Below are 25187 nucleotides of genomic sequence, written 5' to 3'. Positions count from 1 at the left end.
GGGGGGGGGATGTGTAGGGCTTCAGCACAGGAATTTGAAGGGACTTAGGTATTCAGTCCATCACTGTCAGTACAGATTTCCGAGTTTTGTTCCTCAGTTCGGACAGCAGCTCACCTTCTGACATTGGCCAAAGTGGGTAAAACATACAACGGTCCCTGAGAGAGCAGATCTGCTTATATCCCTTTGGATCCCGGCAAAGAGCAGGGATCCAGCCATCCCCGAGGAGCGTGTAGCTTTGAAGGTCGCAAGTGCTGGGAATTGTCAAGGTCAGCATTTTAGAAGGTCCCTCCCGATGTGCAACTCCAACTCCCTGCAAACTGACAGTAAAATTGTCCTGCCAGGAAAGGAAATTCAAAAGTACAGTGTCTGTTCTCAGGACCTTCTCTCAAGTCCAGAATTATAATGGCAGGGCTGTCCAAACTAAGAAGTCCGTGTGTGTGTGTGTGTGTGTGTGTGTGGGTTCAGACATTACGCAGTTGCTCTCAGCCTTCCTGGAGTGTCTCCATCCATTGTGAGATGGTGTCGTAAGTAATTAGTTCTCACTGGCCTGAACTGGGACACAGGGGCTCTCGGAGAAGGGCAGGGCTCTGTGGCTCAGCTGCTAGAACTGCCCTCAGATGTATGTAACAATGGCTATAACCATTTATCCCAAAAGGAGGGTTGCTTTTCCCACACACCAAGAAATTTGGAGGCAGGCAGTCCTGGGCTGGTTGGCGGTCCTATAGCACTCTCAGGGACCCATGCTCCGTCTCTCTTTCTTATGTGTGGAGCTTTCATCAGGCTGTGTGAGATACCTGTGTGGCCAAATCCCTAGATACTGTGTTCCAGCTCCAGGCTGGAAAGAGAGCAAAGGCTGAAAGCCAAAAAGTGAAAGGTGCAGGTTGGACCGAGTCTGTCCTCTTCCACAGTATTCCTACAACCTCACCCCCTGGCTCTGTTTGTCTCCGAAGTGGCCAATGTGTAGGTCACATGGCCATCCCCAACTATAAGGGAGACTGCGAAGGGAACATTTTAGGCTGGCACCATGCAATCCTGAATAAATTTAGCACCTGTTACTGAAAAAGAAAGGGCAAATAGGCTGTTGAGCAGGAAACCAGCAGCCACTGCCACGGTTCCCAGGAAACAATATTCTCCTTACTGGAGGGCTGCTCGCACAGGGGAAGGCAGGGGGAGGACAGCTGTGGCCTCCCTGCCTCTCTCTTCTCCTGAGCAATTCAGCTCTGGCCCAAAATCTCCAAACACCACTCAGCAAACAGAAGCTGAGTAGCTCACTGCTTTGCTACACAGGTGTTGGCTCAGCAACCATGATGTGCCAAGCCCCACAGAGCTGGGAGGCAGCAGTGAGGAAGGTTTCCTGGAGCTGCCATTTTCCCATGGGACAGACAGACAATAAACAACACATATGACATGTCCAAGTGCTCCAATGCAAGATAAAGTACCGTCAAGGGGATAAAGTGTGAGGAGGATGTTTAGATTGCGTAACCCAAAATGACCTCTTCAAGGAGATGACAGGTGAGCAAAGATGGGACAAAATGAAGGAATGAGCGTGGGGTCATGGGGTCTCTACAGGGCAAGGGACTGCCCCAAACAGAAGCACACAGGCATGTTTTGGAAAGAGCAGATGGGCCTGAGGCCCTGGGGAGGAGGGCTGAGGGAGGAGTGGGAGAGGGTAGGGACCATACACAGCCCGAGAAACCATGGTGAGAATGTGAGATGTCTCTTCTAGGTTTGATGGGAAGCCATGAGGAGGGTTTGAGCAGGAAGTGACATAATCTCTCCCGCTTGTAAGAGATGGCTCTAGAGCTGAGCAGAAAATGAACTGTAAAGGGGGCAAGAGTGGAAGCGATGAGGAAGCTGTGCACGAATCTGAGAGATGATGGAGTTTGTGACTTGGGTGGGACCAGAGGGGATGGTGGGAAATAATCAGAGTTGCGATGGATTTGGGAGGAAGTAAAGACTGGATGTGGGGTAGGGAAACTTGTGAAGTGTAGCCTGAGCAAGTGAACAGCCCGTCCCTCAGAAGGCTTCGGGGAATTTCAACTCCCACCCTCCCCTACACTTCCAGTAAGGTTTTAGGGCATTTACAGAGTGCTGTCCTGGCGGCCGCCCAGCTGACCTGCTCCTTAGCATAGCTCTGCTCCCTGAGAACAGCTCAAGTAGCAAAGCGAGAGAACAGTTAGCTTTTTAAATAACTAAGCACAAACATAAGTTACAGCTCTCTCCATCACTCATTTGCACTTTAATATGCTTTTTAGAGAGTTAGAGAACAGGGTGGGGGCAGCCCGAGTATGCAACCCATTTTATGGACACCTCTGTTCAGCCCTAGGAGCATTAAGAGTGGGTTTCAATTTACTTATTTTGTAACTGGGGGGACAGACTTCCAGTGACACAATACATAGGTCACAGAAATGAAAAGTACAGCATAGGGAATATAGTCAATAAGGTGGTAATGACGTTGTTGGGTGACAGATGGTGACTGGACTTGTGGTGATGAGCACGGAGTCGTGTGTGGGACTGTTGCGTCATTATGTTGCACACTTGACACTAATGTAACACTGGACGTTAATTATACTTCCATTTAAAAACAGAGTGGATTTTTCATTGCTACTCCCTTAGTAAAGCGAAGGTCTATGCACACGCAAGGAATGTTGGCTCTTCTTCCTACTAATAATCTGCATTTTGATTGCGTAAACTTTGGGGTGTGTCTTGCATGTGATCACTGCCCATCATGTGTCTCTCAGTGGGAAAAAAGGTTTTCTTTGGTAAACCACACAGTGCAGAATGAATAGGGTGCTGAATATACCATGAGAGGAGCTGGATTATATTCAAGACACCAACAACAAAGCTTCCTTGCTTTAAATTTGATAGCATAATGCTTTTGGAAAGAAACATAACTTATCTCTAGACTGCATTCCTAAACCATTTCTTCAGCCTGAGGGTCAAAGCTTAAAATTAGGGTGTGTCTTAAGCTCTCAGACATATAGGGGTAGAGAAGAGTGTTAGCACCTGGTTGTTGACCAGGGAAGGTCTTTATAAGGGAAGACTTCCTTAGAAAGAAGGCAAGGGAACAATCGGCACAAGGGATGCAGTAGGTGTTCAATGGATATGTGTGGAAAATGGCTCCAACATATTCCTTTCATTCCATTCACTAAATAGATGTAAAATGAGCATGTGCTGTGGGCAGGCACTGTTCTAGGTGCTGGAAAAACGTCAGCAAGTAAAACGGATACTGTGCCTGCCATCATGGAGCTCAGGGGAGGGATAGACAATGCCAAATACACCACACAGTGTGGCAAGGGACAGGATGGAGCCAATAGGGCGCGGTGGCGGACAGTCGCACGTGGGCAGAGACGGTGTCTGTGAGGAGGTGGCAACTCAGGTGAGATGTGAGGGAGAGGTAAGCGGGTAGCGTAGGGGATTCTTGGGGTCAAAGTGCTGATGTCATGATGGGAAAATCCCGTGACAGAGTCAAGCTCTGGATAAAGCATTGGGTCTGCTTTCAGCCGTGTGTTGTGGGCACGGAGAACGGTTCGAGAACCTTGTACACTCAAAGCTGCCTTTGCTGCACTAGGCTGTGTAGACTGTATGAAGCTTCAGGCTGTAGGACGCTAAACCAGCCACGATGCCTTTCCCATTAATTCGGTTCCCCTCATGATTTTTGCAGCCGCTGCAGGATTCAGCTCAATAGCCGAAAGCGAAGACGCCCTCCTCAGACACTTATTCCAAGGTTATCAGAAATGGGTTCGCCCTGTATTAAATTCTAATGACACCATAAAAGTATATTTCGGATTGAAAATATCTCAGCTGGTAGATGTGGTGAGTAATCCTTGGCGCGGAGCGGAAAAGAACATGCATTCCTTAACCTGTTTGTGAGTCTAAGATTTTATTTTGCTTTCTTTCCCCATGTCTGCCATTTCCATTTTAAAAATAGCTTACTGTGAGAGAAAATCTGCCCCAAGAGGCCCGTGAAATGACCCGAGGAAGGAATGAGAAGTGTTGTGGCATAAATTTTCTTTGCCGCGCTGTCTGTGTGGGACCTTTTGCCGGGGGGCCGATGTGGTTGCTAGGACAGGCATTGCCCCTGGAGGGCTGGCTGGGCACCGGGACGAGCACCCAGGAGCAAGGGGCGGGAGAGAAGGGAGAACTGAGCCAAGGGCTCCTCAGTGCCCCCAGGCTGATTCGGTGTCACCGGGACTGCGTGAGAGCTTTCAGGGGTGCTGGCAGGGAGAGAAGGCAGATGATGTTGGTGGCTCCCAAGTGAGTGCCTGGCGACCCCATCACCCTCCTGAATGCACTCAGGACCCCACATGTTCCCCTGCCCCACCCATACCTTCACGTTCTCTGCCAATGTTCCTGTGGGGTCCCCACTTCTGCCATGATTGCAATCCGGGGAGATCAGTGAACTTTAACAAGCCCATTCTGCAAAGTCATCCTGCCGTGGTCCCCAGAGTTCCAGAATAATCCTCCCATATTGCCCCAATCTCCCGCCCCATCACTCACAGGATCACCCTCCACCCCCAGCTGACTCAATGCCCAAGGATTCCTTCTAGAAAATCATGCAAAACCAATCTCTGGCTTCGCTGATAGTCATTCTGCTTTGCCACCTTACCATGCTTTCTGGGTTATGCAATTTTAGATAAATATCACCACAATGAACTGCTACTTGCTTTAATTATCATTTTTTATTTTAAGCAAAATATGCATAATTTTTTAGGATCCCATGCCATTTAACTGTGCTTAAGTTGAGAATCCTTTACACTTTGAATACCTCAAATGTATGTGTCAGAGAGGTCTTTCTGACAAAAGAAAAAAAATCTAAAAACAACTTCGCTTAATTTGAATTTACCTCTTCCTAATTGTCACTTTCTTAGGATGAAAAGAATCAGCTGATGACAACAAATGTGTGGCTCAAACAGGTAACTGTCAACCCAAGCATTATATCCGCTAACCTGATTATTGCCATGCTTTTCTATTTAGAAAGACACCCATTTGAATAACAGTTATTTTACAGAGCATATTGGGTTCCTCGGGGAGATATTTGGGAATGGTTGGGAAGGGTCTATTATTTACTTATCTTTTGCGGGAGCTGGAGAGCCAGTCCTGGAAGCTCGGAGGCATGTGTGGAGGGACTCTGACACCGAGGCCTGGGCACTGCTCCCTGGCTACTTGGAGGAGGGGGGGGAGCTCCAGAGTGCCGCTTACGTCCCCTGCCCCTGCTAGAGTACAGCAACTAGAGAAAGCAATCAGCGATCTTAAATTCTCCCTCATCCCCACTGGTCCTCCGTGGGAGGAATCTGCCCCTAGTCTTTCCCGTTGCTCCCTAGAAAGAGAAAACAGGGAGGACAGAAGGCCTCTCATCATCAATTTCAGAACAAAGTGAAGCCTGAAACAAAATAAGAAACATACGTTTTCCTGGTGTTATATGCAACCAATGCCTCGTTGAACACTACGTCAAAAACTAATGATGAACTGTATGTTGGCTAATTGAATATAATTTTAAAAATAAATTAAAAATAAATAAGTAAATAACTAAAAAGGCATTTTTGAACGGGTTCAGCTCTGCTTAGAGAGCTTGCTTTGAGCGTGACTGGAGCCTGTCAGCTAAAACCGAAGCGTCCGTTCAGAGCAGCTTGTCCTAGAGCAGTCAGGGGAAACTACCTTTCAAAGCCCAGTTTTGCACATGTGATGTAAAGGAGAAAATACTGGCACTTCTTTGATAGGAAGTGAGACGTTTGGTCTCCTTATTTTTTGTTGTTGTCATCGTCAGCACTTACTTGTTTTTTCCTGAATGTCCAGATATTGCTTCACCTCCCATAGACTTAAAATCTTCCTGGTGAGGGATCTTAAATATCTCACTGAATTTTAACATACATACATAATGTTTTTTGTTCATTTGTATTGAAATAAGTTAATACCTATCCAGGTTCCCGAGACATCGTTCAGCTCTGCTAAGGGTTTATAGGAACAGTGGACCGAGATTGTAGGGAGCTTCCCTGGGCTTCCTTCGTGTCATATTTCTCCCACCCAAAAACTTTGGTCAGAGTCACAGAATTATTATCATTTTTACTACTCTCTAATCCTTCAATTCTTTGACTGGTAGGTATGGTAGCAAGTTACGAAATGGATCTGTGTATTATTTTACTTGCACATAAAGATGTCCAGGAGAAAATAATAAGCTGGTAATGTAGATAGAAAAATACAATTCAAATAAACATATTTTTCTGTATACCCATCTCCTTCCTCAGTGATGTACCCCACTTCTGCAGCTGAGAGGTTGTGGAATTCAGAAGTATTTTGAGGTAATAAAAATCAGTACGAGGTGCTGTATTTGAGCTTGCAGGGGAGAGAATAAAAGCTTTTAAAGTGCAAATGGGTTTAGGAAGCTAACAGACACACACACACACACACACACACACACACACACACACATCCTCTGCAACTGCTCCTTGAGATTAGCTTTTATTACTCTCTCACAAAACAGTGGTCCAGGGACTCTTGGCCTTTCATATTGGCGCTTTTCACTTTGCTTGAGATTTTGAAAACATGACGTCATTTCGGTAGACGTGGGTGACAAGCCGCGGCTCCTCAGAACTTAACTACAACTGTGGAAATGACCTCCAGCTAAGCTGTGCCACTGGAATCACAGTGGCCTGGTGAGGGCCTCCAGGTCAAGACAGAGGCAAAACCTAAACATCTCCAGGCCCCAAAACAGAGCAAGAGAAGCCCATAGGAGTAGGGCAAGCCAATGCTTGGAAAAACCCACCTCGACGACTTAGGTTCCCATTTTTTAGAAGTAATGAGAATAATAGATTTTTTTTTCATTAAAGTCTGGTTGGCACCCAATATTGCATTAGTTTTCAGGTGTGCAACGGAGCTCTAACAAGTCTGTCCTGCATGCTGTGCTCACCACAAGTGTCACTCCCATCTGTCGCCTACATGCCATTACAATACCAATAACTACGTTCCCTGTGCTGTACCTTTCATCCCTGTGGCTCCTTCATTCCAGACTGAGAGTCTATCTCCTACCGCCCCCCCATTTTGACCATCCCTCTCTGACCTCCTCTCAGGCAACCACCAGTTTGTTCTCTGTATGTGGATCTGTTCTGCCTCTTTGTTTGTTCATTTGTTTTGTTTTTTAAATTCCATATATACGTGAAATCATATGGTATTTGTCTTTGTCTGATTTGTCTCACTTAGCGCGATACCCTCTAGGTCCATCCATGTTGTCACAAATGCCAAGATCTCATTCTTTTTTATGGCTGAGTAATATTCTATTGTGTATATATATATATATATATATATATATATATATATATATATATACCACATCTTTTTTACCCATTCATTTATCAATGGACATTTGAGCTGGTTCCGTATCTTGGCCATTGTAAATAATGCTGCAATAAGCATAGGGGTACCTGTATCTTTTTAAATTAGTGTTTTCATTTTCTTTAGGTAAATACCCAGCAGTGGAATTACTGGATCATAGGGTAGTTCTATTTTTAATTTTTCGAGGAATCTCCATACTGTTTTCCACAGTGGCGTACCAGTTTGCATGCCCACCCACAGTGCACAAGGGTTCCCTTTTCTCCACATCCTCACCAGCACTTGTTATTTCTTGTCTTTTTTATATTAGCCAGAGAATAATAGACTTTCACTGCATCAAATTTGCAAAAGGTTGTCATCTCTCTTCTCTCATGTACATTTCTCAACACTCTGAATTCACACAGCAGGTATCACACTGCCCCTGTTTACAGAGACGAGGCGTCCAGGAGTTCATCTGGCTGGACTCTGGGTTTCCCCGTTTAGGGCCTTCTCTCCATACCCAGTCTCTGCACTAACCATCAAGCCCTGCTTCTAAATCAGTGGAAAAGCCAAAGTAGGAGAAACCTCTGTACACTTCATGGAACCACAGAGAACATTATCAAAGCTATTCTGCACACACAGATTGGATGGGGAGTGCAAATGTCATGATAAGTATTAGTCAGTACATGCTATGTTATGGGACAAACAGTGAGGCGCGTGTGCTGCTGAAGCGAGCACAGGACACAAAGAGTGTGGGAGCAAAAAAAGAAAGATGAATTGGTGGCATGGTGGCAGTCAGGGAGGGCTGCATGGAATAGAAGGCATTTGAGTTCCATCATATGATGTATATGTACCTTTTTATTTCTTTGTAAGATTTTATTTTTAAGTAATCTTTACACCCAACATGGGGCTCGAACCCACCACCATGAGATCAAGAGTCCCATGTTCCACTGACTGAGCCAGCCAGGCGCCCTTAGCTTTTTAAAACTAAAAAGGTAAAAGAAAGATGAAGGATAAAAGAAAAGAGATGATAAAGGTTCAAAGAAAAGAGCTTCTAAAAACAAGAAAAAATTGACGTGAAAAACCATGGGTGTTTTATACAGATCTCGGTTTTAGAGTAGCTAACAATAATACCTACGAGTTAATGACCACGGACTTAAGTGCTGGGTTGCTCTGCTTGGGTGTGTCATAGGAATGAACTCAGTTCATTCTCACAGCCACCTTGTGAGGTAGGTTCTGTTAGGACCCCACTTTGCAGATGAGAAAACTGAACATTGGAGAATCGGAGTCACTTGTCCAAGGTTAGGCACTGTTAAGTGAAGTTGGGCTCCCATGAAGAAATCCTTCCCTTGCCTTGGACAAGGGAGCGGATGGAAGATGTTCAGTGCCCCGCTCAGTGCCGTCCCTGCGGAGACTACTTCCTTCCTAGTCCTTGTCTTCTAAGGTTTTGGTCCCTCAGGCTCTGGGATATCCGATGGTCTAGAAAGGCATTTCGGAGAGAATGAAGTAAGGATTCACTCCATCTTCCATTCATTCCACAGAGTTTATTGAGAGCCTTCTGAGTGTCAGCCCCTCTGCTAAGGTTTGTGAAGAGTAAATTGCCCTGCCTTCAAGGAGAGGACATAGTGTTTCTTGTGTAAAAAACAACGACTATAATATGATAACCACCATAAGGCAAATCTGCATAAGTACTGTGTCACTACAAAAATGACAATGAGGCAGGGAGAAAATCGGGGAAGCTTCCAAGGAAGGAGATATTTAAGTTAGGTCTCACAGGATCAATAGACGTTCCACAAGCCAAAAAGGATAGAGAAGTTGTGAACTGTATATTCTTTCCAATCACCTAACTCCCCAAAGCTCCCACACCAGAGCAAACCTATGGGAACTCCCCAGCCGCCCTGTATGCCTCTGTCAAAATAAAGACAGGAACGATAAACCTGTTCTTTTCCCATTTGCTGCCCAGACACTGAAAAATGTTCCTGATTCACATCACAGAGAGAATAAAACCCTTCGTACTTGGAACAAAAACATGTTCTACGTGGTTTCTGCGACTGAGATGCTTGGTTTTTTAATGCAATTCTTCCGTCTGACCCTCTATTTCCATAGTTCTCCTCTGCTTTATTTAGATGTTCTTCCTTCGTCCTCTTAACCAAAGACCTTTATCGAGCATAAATTTAGTGACATCCTGAGAAAGTCCTCTATGTACAGCTATTTTTATTTTATTGATTTTATTTTGGAAACTCATTTGTCTTCTTCCTTCCTACTTCTAGAGAGTAATCAAAACCCTACTAATCATAAATAGATTATTAACACGGACTCACTAAAACTACATGAGAAAGTACTTAATGCCTCGCCACCGAGATTCTGCTCCGTCACATTCAAGGTTAGGAAAACTGTACTGCGAGCAGCTTAAAGGCGAATGGGAAATGAAACCACGCTTTCTTTCATGATAAAGCATTGGACCCTTGGCCTAGACACGATCATGTGAGTAATCACTAAGACAGCAGATGTCAAAATTACTCACTCAACAAGCATTTCCTGGGCACTCGGGCACAAGCACCGGGCACTGCGTAAGATGCTGGGCTGGGCACCATCCGGTGTAGACACCAATAAGACAGCAAGATTCTGAGTGATCCGGCTTCACTGTAGCTGAGAGCACTTTGCTGTCCTATCCCCTTCATTTTCCCGAGGAAGATAAAACTGCCTGAACGTCTGCCAAGGCCAACATCTCAAAGCAGCCTTGTTTCTCCAACAGCTGATTCCCGTTTTAGATCAACAAAAAGTTCAGCAAACATATGCAGGCCTCATAGGCTAGAGCCCTGGTGCTGGTCTCGGAGAAGAAATCAGAAACAAACCTGCCATGGAAGCCTCGGCCTTGCTGTAAAGGTCTGGGGGATCTTCCCAAAGTCTAAGTACCTCCCACAACCTGCAATGGCACCTACAAGTCTGTGAATGTATCTCCGGCCTTAGTTTCCTTTCTTCTCCTAGCCTCACTCGGACCTCAGCACAGGAGGCCAGTTTGGTGGACGCTGAGTGAGAATTGAGCAGGAATTAGGAGTTAGGAATCAGAAATCCTGCTGTGTAAACTTGGGCAAGTCATTTGGCTCTCTGACCCTTAGTCTCTTCATCTATAAAACAGAGGCGATGCCTAGCTCACAGTGCTGTTAAGAGGTGCAATGCGATCGTGTGTGAATATGACTGCCGCGTTGTCTGGCGCATAGTGGGGACTCAACAAATGTCATTTCCTGCTGCCACCTTTGGAGGCTTTTTCACCCTTAATGACAAATCCCATTTCTTGGCCCCGACAACTCATGGTTATAATGGGAATATGAGACATGGAATATGTCATGTTGTTGCCTTTAAGATAAAAATGAATCAACATTAACTTGTTTTCAGAATTTCACACTTGAGGGCACCTGGGTGGCTCAGTGGGTTAAGCATCTGCCTTCAGCTCAGGTCATGATCCCAAGGTCCCGGGATCGCATCCCGCATCAGGCTCCTCACGCAGCAGGGAGCCTGCTTCTTCCTCTGCCTGCCTCTCCCCCTGCTTGTGCTCTCTCACGCTCGCTCTCTCTCAAATAAATACGATCTTTAGGGGAAAAAAAGAATTTCATACTTGATTTTAAGAACATCGAAGATCCCAGGGATGCCCCAGAGGCTATAAATCGAGGCATTACTTGTTCCTTACTATCTTTCGGTCTTAGTATTAAACTAAGAAAAACTAGAAGAATTTTTTTGTAGTAAAAAAGTCTTTGATTTAGGTTTAAATGAAATTTGGTTCTGGATAATAGCTAGACATTTATGAGTGATATTTCAGATAATGTCTGTAAGAAAGGACAATTTTAAGGGAATATGTATGATATGGATAGGAATTGCACTTTTCAGAATTAAAAAACCTATTTTTCCATTCTTTTTCTTAGTCATAGATTAACTTTGCTCTTTGGCCCTGACATATCCTGTGCTCTCCCGTTTACTGCAATGACACAGCTCTCCACCCAGGCACTGCTTCAGGGTAGAGCTGGTGTTTGTAAAGGGCTTTGTGAAGCTTGGCCGGAGCAGGCTATAGGAACACAGGATGTTATTTCTAATCTCTTACTTGAAGAGGGGAGAGACAGGAGATTAGTCTCCAGATGTCCCCAGGGTTTCAGGGAGAACAGGAAGTGACTAGAAAGTCTCAGAGCTCCTTAGCAAGATAGAGGAAAGGGCTCTGAACCCTCACCCTGACACTCTGACGTAGCACGTGCTGTCGTCCTGGGGCATGGGGCTCTGTCCGCATCGTGAGGGAGCATATGTTGGTTGAAATTCAGGAAACCCCTCTGGATGGATGTGTCAGGGAGAACATCTCTGATTCCCCAGGTCTGGTTATAGAAGGATACCTCACAAAGGAGTACAACCAGTAAAGGACCATATGGGTAGGAAACTCAGGGCTTCTGACTCCAATTTAGTGCTTTTGTTCTTCTGGGTACTCCAAAGTAAGCAGCATTGACCAAAAGTCACACCTAACTCCTTTCTATTTACTGGTTAGGAATGAAACTCAGGGGAGGCCTGGGTGGCTCAATTGGTTAAGCATCTGCCTCTGGCTCAGGTCATGATCCCAGGAACTCCTGGGACCGAGTCCCGCATCAGGCTCCCTGCTCAGGGAGCCTGCTTCTCCCTCTGCCTGCCACTCCCCCTGCTTGTGCGCTCTCTCTCTGACAAATAAATAAATAAAACAAAACAAAAAAAAAAAGGAATGAAACCTAAATCACTTTAGATTTCTTTACGTCCTCCTTGAGGATTCAATGCACCCCTCCTTCATCGTTCACTCACTTCTGCCCCAGCACCTTCCCAAGCCCCCCTCCTTTCCCCTACCACATACCGCCACTCACTGCTCCTCCCTACCCTTCAGGTCTCAGCTTTTGAGGTTGTCTCCTCAGAACTACCTTCCCTGTCCACCCTGCTGTTCCCTACCATTACACCCAAACTGCATCCCCTTCAGAGCAGTGACCACAAGGCGTGCCCATTTGTTTCTTATTATGTGAGACAGCCCCAGGCCAGGAGTACAGGGCAGCAGCGACGTGTTCCGTGTGAGCATAAGCCTTTCGTACTTGTGGAATGTCTCCATTCCCCCCAAACTGTAAGCCCAATAAACCACCACCACTCTGTTCTCTAGGGCCGCGGCTGTTCATCCTGTGGTTGGAGGTCTGGAGGTCTTCCTGACCGAAAAGCCCCACACCCTAGGGTTTGCCCTGGTTCCCTTAGAACCAGGCAAAACCAGCTATGTGTTTGCTGGCATTTGCAAGAAGGCAGAAGCCCTAGCATGGCTGCCATCCACCTTCCCTGCAGCGTGGAACCAGGCGCGGGAAAGGCCGGCTGTGCCTCCAGCACAGAGGAAACTGGACCCAAGAAGCAGGCAGTGTTGTTGCAGCAATCTTTACGTTCCAAACGGAGGAAGTGTGCGACTGGACTCCGTGGCTGAGCTCACCAACGTTGTCCACTCAAGACAGAGCCAGCGCCAATCCGCCAGTCCGCCGGAGTCTGTCCCTGCGGCTCACTGCCTGCTGGCCGGCGGCCCACCACCTACTCAAGATCTACTCACATTCTCCCAGGATCGGCTGAGAAGTTTTTAGTTGCACACGACAGACAACCCAACCCAGACTGGCTTCAGCAAAAACAGAACATACTGTCTTTCACAGCCTGGAAAGTCCAGGGACAAGGCCAGGGTTACACGCAGCTTGATCGGGGGGCTCAAGCAATACTCCCAGGGATGGTGTTCCCTCTGTGTGTCTCTGGGCTCCTCGTCCTCCAGGTGACCCCATTCTCATCTCAGCCCTCCTCTAGTGGCAGCAAAGTGGCTGTATCAGCTTCAGCCTCAAAGTGCTTCCTGTGTTCACGTTCAGCAGGAGAGAGAATGGCCAGCCTCTTTTCCAGTGGTTCCAGAAGATTCATGCTATCTCACTGTTTCCCATGTGGTTACCTGCCGTCCTGGAAGATCACAGTGGGCAGGTGTGAGGCGCAGCCCCATTTCTGGGGCAGGAGGAAGAGTCAGATCCACCCATAGCTGGTAGGTGACTATGCAGTAAAGTGGTTCCCCAAGAGGAAACTGGGGTGCTCTTACCAGGAGAAAGGCAGGTGAACTTGAGGCAGCAGGCAGTATGTCTCCACTTTATTTCTGAATTCATTTTCTCCTCTTTCTATAAAGAACTCCTGACATGCCATTTCCTTCTCAAACAAAACCTTGCCTGAGTGGAAGTCAGCCAAAGGCTCCTGTTATTAACAGTTCATCTTCATCCGTAATTTCTCTCCCCTTGTTTGTCCATGAACTTGGACACAATGTAACATGCTTATTTGGATAATTCCTCCACTTTGGTACAGATATTTTACCATTAAGGCCAAATAGATTTCCTGTTGTTATTGTCTTCATTTTCTTTTTTTAACAGAGGAAAAGATAGAATAAGCTACTGTTTTAGCCCGAGTACAGAGTCAATAACCTTATAAGAATCAGCAGCCCGGAAACATCCTTGAGAGCAGAGCCACAGAAAGCTTGGTCAAACAACTGACGTTATGAAGAATTTTAAGCCACAAGTTTTTCCACTGTAAGGTAGCATGAAGAGGGAAAAGAGTGCAAGGTGTGGCTTTGGTGTACCATGGCACACCTCCAGGGGGTGCCCTTCACGTCCTAGTCGATGTGGAAGGCCCCTCCTGGAGTTGTGATGCCCGGCATACCCAGTCACATGCAGCAGACTTGAATCCTGTTTTCTCTACTGACCAGCTGTGTGGCCTGGGACAAGGCACTTGAATTCTCTGAGCCACGGGTGCCTCATCTAATACAGCACCAATGAGAGGTCATTTGTAGGTTATTGAAGAAATCAGCATTAATAAATACAAAGCACTTAGGCCAATGCCTTGCACATCACCAGCACTCGGTAACTTTTATACTTTACTATTTTTATTTTATTATCAGCATAGCCACAAAATAGTGTTTTTAATGTATGCTGCAGTTGTATTAAATCATCATATAAACATTCCCAAAGAAAAAGGGGAATATATGGGTTGCTTTCCTCTCGTAATTAGCCCAGACTTGTATTAGAGATTTGGTGAATTATGGGAATGTACTTTTTACATCTACAAACATATTATTTTAAAATGCTTCAGTAGCAAAACCACAAGGGTACATGCCATCTATTTCACTGCTTTCATTTTTCTCAAGGAAACCTCACTGTGTTTTTATTTGAATTCAAACATCAGGAAAACCGTTAGAGCAACACGCTCCTGGCCAGTGCATCCTTATTCTCTGTAAGGCAGAGGTCACCTATTTTACCTTATATAAGAAGAAAAACTATTATATAAAACTGTAATACATCAGAACTATGTGGGGTGGATCCCTAGAATGCAAGGCTGGTTCAACGTTTGAAAATCAGTCAATATAGGGCTCCTGGCTGGCTCAGTCAGTACAGCATGTGACTCTGGATCTTGGCATCTTGAGTTTGAGCCCCATGTTGGGTTAAAAAAAGAAGAAAAGAAAATCAATGTAATTCATCTTATTAAGAGATTAAAGAATAATCACGTAATCGTCTCTATAGAAGCTGAAAAGCTTTTTATACAACTCAGGATCCATTCGTGATGAAGAAAAAAAACCTTGGGGAGCCTGGGTGGCTCAGTTGTTGAGCGTCCAACTCTTGATTTCAGTTCAGGTCGTGATCTCAAGGTGTTGGGATCCAGCCCAGTGTGGGGCTCCACACTGGGTGGGGAATCTGCTTGGGATTCTCTCCTCTCTCTCCCTCTGCCCCCTCCCCACTCATACTCTTTCTCTTTCGTTCTCTCTCTCAGATAAATAAATAAATCTTTAAAAAACCAATCTCAGCAAACTAGAAATAGGAAGAAGCTTCCCTTTTTTTTTCTTTTTAAAATTTTATTTATTTGGCAGAAAGAGAGAGAGCACAAGCAGGGGAAGTGGCAGGCAGAGGGAAAGGGAGAAGCAGGCTCCCTGCTGAGCAAGGAGCCCAGGACCCTGGGGTTATGACCTGAGCTGAAGGCCAACGCTTAACCAACTGAGCCACCCAAGCGCCCCAGGAAGAATCTTCCTTAATCAAATAAAAAGCAGTTATGAAAATCAACAGCTAACATAATACTTAATGGTGAATAACTAAATGTTTCTACCCAAGACCAGGAATAATGCGAGGATATCTTCTCTTCCACTCCTATTTAATGTCATACTAAAGGTCCTAGCCAGTGACTTAAAGCAAGCAAGAAAAAAAAACCAATAAAAGGCATTCAGATTGGAAAAAAAGAAATAGAACTTTCTATTTGTAAATGATGTAATTGTTTATGTAGAAAATCTACCAAAAAAGCTCCTAAAATTAAATGTGCTTATACAAGGTCACAGGATATACACAAGGTCAATATAAAAAAATCAATTATTTATATTCTAGCAATGAACAATTTGATTTTTTCCTTTAATTTCAAAGTACCATTTACAATAACATCAAAAAAACAGGAAATACTTAGGTATAAATCTAACTAAATATGTGCAGGGTCTATAAGCTGAAATTACGAAACACTGATTAAAAAATATCAAAGACCTAAATACATGGAGCAAGAAATGATTTTCCTGGGTCAGAAATCTCAATATTATGATGTCAGTTCTCCCCAGACCAATCTATAGATTTGAGGCAATCACAATTAAAATTTCAGAAGGATTTTTCTTATGGATAACAACAAACTGACTTAAAAATGTATACAGAAAAGCAAAGGAATTAGAATAGCTGAAACGACTTGGAAAAGGAGAAGACAGTTGGAGGACTCACATTACGGGATTTCAAAACTTACTAGAAAGTGATGAGGGTTAAGAGAGTGTGGTACTGGGGAAAGGAGGGACACAGATTAATGAAACAGAACAAAGAGCCCATAAATGGACCCACACAGTTTATGGTTCGTTGATTTTTGACAAATGTGTATAGGTAATTCAATGGAGAATGTTTAGTCTTTTCAACAAAAGGTACAGGAACGATAGGACATCCATATGCGAAGAAACTGAAAAACCTCAACCCATATTCACACCATAATTAAGAAATTAACTCAAAATGGATTTTAGATCTAAATGTAGAACCCAAAACTATAAAATCTCTAGAAGAAAACATGGGAGAAAATCTTTGTGACCTTGAGTTAGGCAAATATTTCTTAGATATGACTTAGTTCCTAAAAGATAAAATTGGTAAAATAAACTTCATCCGAGTGTAGAACTTCTGTCTTGTGAAAGACACCGTTTAGAGAATAAAGAAACCACAGACTGTGGGAAACTATTTGCAAATCAAATATTTGACGAAGGGCCTTTATCCAGAATATATAAAGAAGTCTAAAAACTCAGTAATAAAACAAACCGCTTGATTAGAAAATACGCCAAAGTTTGAACAGCCACTTCACCGAACAAGATGTATGGGTGGCCAAAAAGCACATGAAGAGATGCTCAACATCATTAGTCATTAGGAAAAGGCATGTTAGAAACCGTAATGAGGTACCATTCCAGAACTCTTATCATCGAAATTTTAAAAATGAGACGATAGCAAGTACTGGAGAAGAGGCTAAAGAACTAGGACTCTCACACATTGCTAGCGGGAATGCAAAATGAGACGGCCACCCTGGGACACGGTTTGGCAGTTTCATATAAAGTTGAACATACACTTACAATATGGCCCAGCCATCCCACTCCTGGGTATTTACCCAAGAGAAGAAAAGAACGCTTTTCACTCAAAAAGCTGCACAAAAGGTTTATAGTGGCTTTATCTGTAATCATTAAAAACTGGAAGAATCCAAATATCCTACCCAGAGAATGGATAAATAAATTGTGGTATATTCATAGATGAGAATACTACACACGAATAAAAATGAACAAATCACTAATATAGAAGAATCTAAAATGCATTATGATAAATAAAAGAAATCAGGATCGAAAGGCTCTCTAACCTATGATCGATTCTATTTATATGACCAAAGGCAACATTACAGGATCAGAAAGTAGATCCTGGTTGCCAGGGGGTGGGGGATGGGAGGAGTTGATTACAAAGGAGCAGCACAAGGAAAACATTTTAGGCAACAGAGTTGCCCTTGTATCTTGATGGTGTTAGTGATCATACAACTGTTTGCATATAGAGCCATACACAAAGAGTGAATTTTATTGTATGTCAATTTTAAGAAAGTAAAAGAAGTGAAAGCGAAACAAACAAAAAGTTCTATTCTGAGTTCCATTCAACATTTCTGGGATTCAGACCTGCTACGGGTAGTACAAGTCTCCTTAGGAGGAGACAAATTATTCATAGGAAGGAAAATGTATTTGCTTTTCAAAGTGGGCAGAGGAGGGAGGAAAAAAAGAGAAGCCTGTGAGTACCAAGTAAACATGGTAAATACTTTATTAGTTGGGCTCTTACACTGTCAATGTTCAAATGCATGGTTTTCCATAAATAGGCATGCAATCTTTTATCCTTTAGACTGCAGCTTTCTAATGACCCATATCCTTTTCAATTTGTTTTTCAAGGATCAAGCCTCACAAATATTGTCTAGGATAGACAACTCTCATCTGGGGTGTACGATCTCATACTTTTTCAGGCATCATGCATATTTCAGTACTTTACCATCTAGTGCCGTTACCCATCTGCTGACTCCTGATTTTTTAATGACAGGAAGGGTCATATTAGGCACACCCTTCAAACTTTCTGGAATGTCATTTAATATTATCCTACAGCATTACTCAGCTGTCCTCATGAGGGACAGTGGGATAGAAGAATTTAATTTTCAGGTCAGATTTCATAAGATTCTGAACCCAAATCTTTTTAAGAAAGTCCACATCTGCTGTAATTGGATCATCCATACATCATCCTCTTGACCTTCATAATCCAATCAATTAGTGGTCAGGTTTGTTAATCTGGGTCCATTAGCCCTTGTAAAACATGCTAAATGATTTCATTCTATTATGAGGAAAAATATGTAAGTATCTGGAGGCTAACAATATTAGGAACATAATTTAAAACTGTAATTGGGTGGTCACAAGATAAATTCAGATTAGAACTTAAAAGGAAATTCCTGGAAAATATTTTTTCATTGGATTAAAATTGTAATGTCATCAAGACTAGTCAGTGGATACTGGATGTTTTAGATTACCATAGTGGGTGGATGTTTGTTCAAGACACTTGAGTGATATTCAAAATTGTTTGTACCCATTATCATGAGATTAAAATATTACTGGACCAATTCTCCTAGAATATACTGAGTTAGATCCATCTTTTGCTTCTTAAGAGAAAATAGGCTGAAAAAAAAAAGAAAATAGACTGAAAAAATGGATCACAAATCAGTGGCGTTTGCTGCTGAGACTCTTCATTGGGTGGTAGATACATGGCAATTTTGGAAATCCCAGGTAGGATGGCTCTGTGGGCCTGGGAAGATCAGCGGCCAGGCTGGCTCAGCCTGTATCTTGAGAAGCCTAGCAAGCACAGGTACAGGGGCATAAGCTCTAAAATGGATACTGGATTGGTAAATTAACATAAACTTGAAGATTCCAAAGTCAAACACACTGAATTTTCAGAATAAAATTACAGTATGCTCATTTGATGCAGGAATGGACAGACTACCAATTACGCTGGAATCCTGATGAATACGGTGGAATTCGTTCAATTAAAGTTCCATCAGAGTCTCTCTGGCTTCCTGACATAGTTCTCTTTGAAAAGTAAGTATCCCGGAAGAAAAATACACTGGTCAGATTAGGACTAGAGATGGAGAAGCCTGACTTTGACAAAATAATTAAGAGAAATGTACGACTTTGAGGATAAAGGAGAACTGTTCCTTTCTGAAGTATTGTTTGACTCTGCAGTAGGAAAATAATAAATGCAACTAGTAGAGGGAGGGGAGGGCAAAGACCGGACTCATCAGTGTTCGACTCTCTTACCACAGTGCCGACGGCCGTTTCGAAGGCTCCCTCATGACCAAAGTCATCGTGAGATGGAACGGCACCGTCGTTTGGACGCCTCCCGCCAGTTACAAAAGCTCGTGCACCATGGATGTCACGTTTTTCCCATTCGACCGGCAGAACTGCTCCATGAAGTTCGGCTCGTGGACTTACGATGGAACCATGGTTGACCTCGTTCTGATCAATGAGAACGTTGACCGGAAGGACTTCTTCGATAACGGAGAATGGGAGATCCTCAACGCAAAAGGGCTGAAGGGCAGCAGGAGAGACGGCGTCTACGCCTATCCGTTCATCACCTACTCGTTCGTGCTGCGCCGCCTGCCCCTGTTCTACACGCTCTTCCTGATCGTGCCCTGCCTGGGGCTGTCCTTCCTGACCGTGCTCGTCTTCTACCTCCCCTCCGACGAGGGCGAAAAGCTGTCCCTGTCGACGTCGGTGCTGGTTTCCCTGACGGTGTTCCTCTTGGTCATTGAGGAAATAATCCCCTCTTCCTCCAAAGTCATTCCTCTCATTGGGGAGTACCTGCTGTTCATCATGGTGTTCGTGACCCTGTCGATTATCGTGACTGTTTTCGTGATTAACGTTCACCACAGATCCTCTTCCACTTACCACCCCATGGCCCCCTGGGTGAAGACACTGTTTTTGCAAAAGCTTCCTGCATTGCTTTGTATGAAGGACCACGTGGATCGCTACTCTTTCCCAGATAAAGATGAGAGTCAACCAGTGGTGAAAGGGAAAGCTCTAGAAAAAAGGAAACAAAGACGGGTGAGCGAGGGAGAAGCAGTTCTTGTTGCTTTCTTGGAAAAGGCCGCTGAGTCCATCCGATACATTTCAAGGCATGTGAAGAAGCAGCATTTCATCAACCAGGTGAGTACATTGGTGTTCGTCCCAACGTTCTCATATCTCTTTACAACAAGATGCTGTCGTTGTTTAAATGTGACGCTATTAGCTCTCTGCTTTCCATGTGTAAAATGTTAAGCAAGCCCTGACATGACTAAGAATTTTACTATGGATTTTTAGGAAGCAGTTCACAGAAACAGAAGGAGCAAAAGTGAAGTCGATTAAGGACCATTCCTTACAATTAGACATGATTCTATTTAAAATAATTTAATTCTACATTTTAAGTTGGTTATCCTGGTCTCTGGTTATGTATCTCTCATTTTTAGTGCGATGATGGTTATTTCTATCTGTAGTATTTGGAAATAAAAAAAACAGAATTAGATTTGGGGATTAATATAAAAATATAGTGTTCCAACAGATATTTTGGTGAGGGAAAAGGGCATAGTAATTTAGCTTACAGATTTAAAAAAAAAAAGTGTGGCGAGAGTGTGGGTTTCAGACTCAAGACAGTCATGGACTTAGATCGTACCTGTGCTTGAAACAAGGTAGAGGCCAATTTATAGCGTTCAAGTACTTTATTCTAAAATCAGTGAAAATTAGTGCCAAGAGATTGATCCCATAAACAAAATTATGAAAGAATTTTTTTATTTTTATTTATTTATTTGAATTCAATTAGCCAACGTACAGTACATCATTAGTTTCAGATGCAGAGTTCAGTAATTCATCATTTGTGTATAACACCCAGTGCTCATCACATCATGTGCCGAAAAAATTTTTTTAGAGACCTATCCTTCTGTATTTTATCTGGACACTTACCTAGTATATTCTCTCTTACTATTCGTTGTGTTTTTCATCCACTGAAAAACATTTTTAAAGCATTAGGAAAAATGCTGCTATAGAAAAAACATTTCGGCTATTTTTAGGGTTGTTTGTTGTTGTTTCTTTACATCCTTTAAAAATTCTAATTCAAAGATTCAAATAGCCTTTTTAAAAATTATTAAAGTAACACCTTATCAGGTAAGGAATTTGGAAAATACTGAAAGTATCAGTAAGAAAATTAAAATCATTAATAATCCCACTACTTAAGGTTGACACTTTAAAACATTTCAATGTGTCTTCTTTGTGGTTTTCCCCCAAAGTTTTATTCCTAAACCTCTATGTGTGCAGATTGCATTCAGGTTCTCCATCAGTCCCTATGTCCCCTGTAGAACTCCTGTAAGGGTCTGTCTTTATAAAATCCCCATATAATAGAAACGGGACATTTCTTTTCCTTCGAAAGAGAACTGGCCCCTATCCTTCACACCTCTCAACTTCTTCCTGCTCCGACCTTGTTCTGATAGCGTGCTGCCCACTGTCCCTCAACTTCCCTTCCTCCAAAGGGACCCGGTCTCCCCCCTCCCTCGAGGATTGCTGTCCTTTCCTGATCACTTCTCTCCTCGGCAGTTTCCCAGCATTCCAGAGATGAAGCAGCCATACCCACATGCAGAGTGGAGGAAGAGAGGCTTGTCATATTGGGTCATATAAGTTTGTGATTTGTTTCCTATGTAATATCAGGAAGATACTGGCTTTGTATGTATGTAAAAATCAGGCTTTTCCCGTTTTGATCGAATTGTTCACAAATACAAACCTGATTCTGTTGTTCTGTTGAATATCTTCAACGTTGATGACAGTGTTCGCAGGCTGTTTCCTCTTCGCCCTGCTGGTGAGGTCGCGGGAAGAATTTGAGCCGACACTGCGGGGGTATGTTCAGGGCGTTTTTAAAACTGAAGTGCTATACATCTGAGTATTTGTCTTTTTCAGTCCCTTGAAATGAGTTCAGAACAGTTGCCCTGCATCTTGAATGGAAGGCATCTTTTTCTCTTTTGCAGGTGGTACAAGACTGGAAATTCGTAGCCCAAGTTCTGGACCGAATCTTTCTGTGGCTCTTTCTGGTCGTGTCAGTTACAGGCTCGGTTCTGATTTTTACTCCTGCTTTGAGGATGTGGCTCCGTAGTTCCCACTAGCGATCCAGAGCCATCTAAAATACCACAAAGACAAAATGACACCTTAGAACTGACCTCCAGCTACATGTCCATACAGTATCCAAGCGCATGAGCTTTTCGGAAGGGCCCACGTGGGACTCGGGGAAACTGAGCATTGGCAAATGCGGGTCTGCCCTCAGTAGATTCGTGGTTGCCACTGGAGCGAGTTTGGTTTAAATAAAGCAGAAGCTCCTCAGGCCCCTGCCTTGGCTTCCCCAGACGTCAGGGAGTCGTAGGTTCCAGGCCTGACTCTCCAGCCAGGACGCAGTAGGAGTGTCGCTGGCTGCTGGACCGATGCCCCCCAGAAGCTGGACTGAGGCCCTGCTGAGGACGCCCCCCAGGGATTCAAGACGGTCTCCGGGTCAAGCTATTTGTGTGCCCCGACCTGGGCCTCCTGCGTCTATTGGTGTCCTTGGTGGTTTTGCCTGAGTTTGCAAACTGGCTGTATGTCGTGCTGCTACAGCAGTGAGTGTGTGTGAACAAATCTCAACCACCATTTGGGGACTTGCCCTGGTGGGACAGATCTGGCACAGCATGCTTGTTTTCATGAAGATTCCAAGATGCGTGCTGCCCAAGTCCCTCCCCACCCCCCACAAACACGGCATTTGTTGAAAATAGTCTCTCTTGACTGTGGTGATCTCTCGGGCAGGTGGTATTCATGGATTATTCAACATTAGAAAGGTTTTCTGATGCTGAAACTAGAACCCACTGTGAGGTGTGGCTTGCTTAAAGGGCCGTATCAGAATAACTGACAGTAGGAACAACGTCATCGAGTACTGGGAGTGCAGTCATTAACACCCATTATCTTTTCCTAGAAAATACAGGTACCGAACATTCTTTGCTGAGGGGTTTTTATGTCGCCGCATCCAATCTAATCCGTTTCAACAGTACTCTCGAGGCTTTCCATTCTGTTTCTTCTCTTTTTTCTTTTTCTTCTTCTTCTCTCTCTCTCTTTTTTTTGGGGGGGGGACACTTAAGTTCTACTCTCAGCAAATTTAATTATACAATGTAGTCTGATCAACTAGTCACCATGTTGTGTATCAGATCCTCAGATCTTGTTCATTTTATAACTGACAGTTGATACCTTTTACCAGCCTCTCCCGCCAGCCCCTGGCAACCACTTTTCTACTGTTTCTATGAGTTTGACTTTTTTTCTTAAGTGTCCACATATAACTGAAACCATGCGGTATTTGTCTTTCTCTGTTGGATTTTTTCACTTTTTAGCATAATGCCCTCCAGGTTCATCTGTGTTGTTGCAAACCACAAGATTTCTGTCTTTTTAAAGGCAGAATTATGTTCCAGTGTGTGTGTGTGTGTGTGTGGTCACATTTTCTCGATCCATTCGCTCATCAACAGACACAGGTTGTTTTCATACCTTGGCTATTGTGGATAATACTGCAGTGAACACTGGAATGCGGGTAGTTCTTTGAGAAAATGATTTCGTTTCCTTTGGACACACCCAGAAGCAGATGGATCACATGGTAGTTCTATTCTCCATTTCCTGAGAAACCTCCGTAACTTTTTTTTATAGGGACTGTACCAATTTACATTCCCACCAACAGTGCAAAAGGGCTTCCTTTTCTCCATGTCCTCACCAGCATTTTGGTACCTCTTGTCTTTCTCGTTTTTGCTTTTTTTTAAAGATTTTTTATTTATTCATTCAACAGAGATAGAGACAGCCAGCGAAAGAGGGAACACAAGCAGGGGGAGTGGGAGAGGAAGAAGCAGGCTCATAGCAGAGGAGCCTGATGTGGGGCTCGATCCCATAACGCCAGGATCACGCCCTGAGCTGAAGGCAGACGCTTAACCGCTGTGCCACCCAGGCGCCCCTCTTGTCTTTCTTGTAATAGCCATGCTTTTTTTTTTTTTTTTAAGATTTTATTTATTTATTTGACAGAGAGACAGCCAGCGAGAGAGGCAACACAAGCAGGGGGAGTGGGAGAGGAAGAAGCAGGCTCCCAACAGAGGAGCCCGATGTGGGACTCGACCCCAGGACTCTGGGATCACGCCCTGAGCCCAGGCAGACGCTTAACGACTGCGCCCCCCAGGCGCCCCATGTAACAGCCATTCTAACAGCTGTGAGGTGCGATCTGACTGTGGTTTTGATTGGCACTTTCCTGATGTTGAGCGCCTTTTCATGGACCTGTCGACCATCCGTATGTCTTCTTTGGAAGTGTGTCTGTTTAGATCCTTTACCCGTTTTTAAATTGGGTTATTTGGTGTTTTACTGCGGAGCTGTATAAGTTCCTTGTATAGTTTGTAACTAACCTCTTATCAGATACATGGTTTCCAAATCTGTTTTCCCGCGTCATAGGCTGTCTTCTCATTCTGCTGATGGTCTCCTTTGCTGTGAGGTCTAGTTTGATGCAGTCCCACTTGCTTATTTCTGTTTTGTTGCCTTTGCTTTTGGTGTTAAATAAAATCATTGCCAAGATGCCCTCCATTCTGTTTCCATGTGTCTTCCTGCCCCTCAGGGAGCTGTCCGCTCCCCGCCCCCCGACCCCCACCAACTCCCTCTTAAAGATTCATCAGGGAGAGTAAGTTCAGAGGCTTTTCGCCCTCCAAAATTGCTGCTGCCAAATCCTGGATTTTAGCTTGAAGCAATTGTTCTTTTTTCCCAGATTTAAATCTTAACCCCTTCTGGATTATTTTGTTTGGGACATGTTCCCCTTAAACAGTTTACAGCTGAGACGGGGTCTAACCCTATCACATATATTGTTACCATACATATGGTTAGTCTTATGCATGCCATTTTGTTTTGTGTTTTCTTTGTAATGTTTTCTTGTTCTTTCTTTTTTTGCTTCTTTTCAGTCCTGACTGAATTTGTCTATTGTTCTTTCTTCTCTACTGGTTCGAAAGTTATGCATCCATTTCTATTAATTTATTAATGAATATAGCCAAACTTTATTTATTTATTTATTTTTTTAGAGAGACTGTGGGGGAGGGACAAAGAGAGAGAGAATCTTTTTTTTAAAAGACTGTATTTATTTGAGAGAGAGAGACAGAAAGAACAGGAGCAGAGGGAAGGGGCAGAGGGAGAGAGAGAAGCAGACTACCTGCTCAGCGGGGAGCCTGACATGAGGCTC

The 25187-nt window shown here is 43.9% G+C and overlaps 1 protein-coding gene across 1 annotated transcript in view; it reads left to right on the top strand.

Moving 5' to 3' along the window:
* The window catches only part of CHRNB3 (cholinergic receptor nicotinic beta 3 subunit), a 55513-nt gene extending 33314 nt beyond the window's left edge, over positions 1 to 22199 (top strand). Inside the window, exons 5-9 of the mRNA XM_008706336.2 lie at positions 3665 to 3816; positions 4872 to 4916; positions 18891 to 19000; positions 19225 to 20107; positions 21949 to 22199. Coding sequence (XP_008704558.2) covers positions 3665 to 3816; positions 4872 to 4916; positions 18891 to 19000; positions 19225 to 20107; positions 21949 to 22083 — 1325 coding nt within the window. The 3' untranslated portion in view covers positions 22084 to 22199. The remainder of the gene's footprint in view (positions 1 to 3664; positions 3817 to 4871; positions 4917 to 18890; positions 19001 to 19224; positions 20108 to 21948) is intronic.
* The last annotated feature ends 2988 nt before the right edge of the window (positions 22200 to 25187 follow it).

The sequence above is a fragment of the Ursus maritimus genome, unplaced genomic scaffold (assembly GCF_017311325.1).
Source record: "Ursus maritimus isolate PB19 unplaced genomic scaffold, ASM1731132v1 scaffold_28, whole genome shotgun sequence".
Taxonomy (NCBI): Eukaryota; Metazoa; Chordata; class Mammalia; order Carnivora; family Ursidae; genus Ursus; species Ursus maritimus.
Note: the sequence above shows the minus strand (reverse complement) of the source record. Positions and strands in the feature narration are given on the sequence as shown.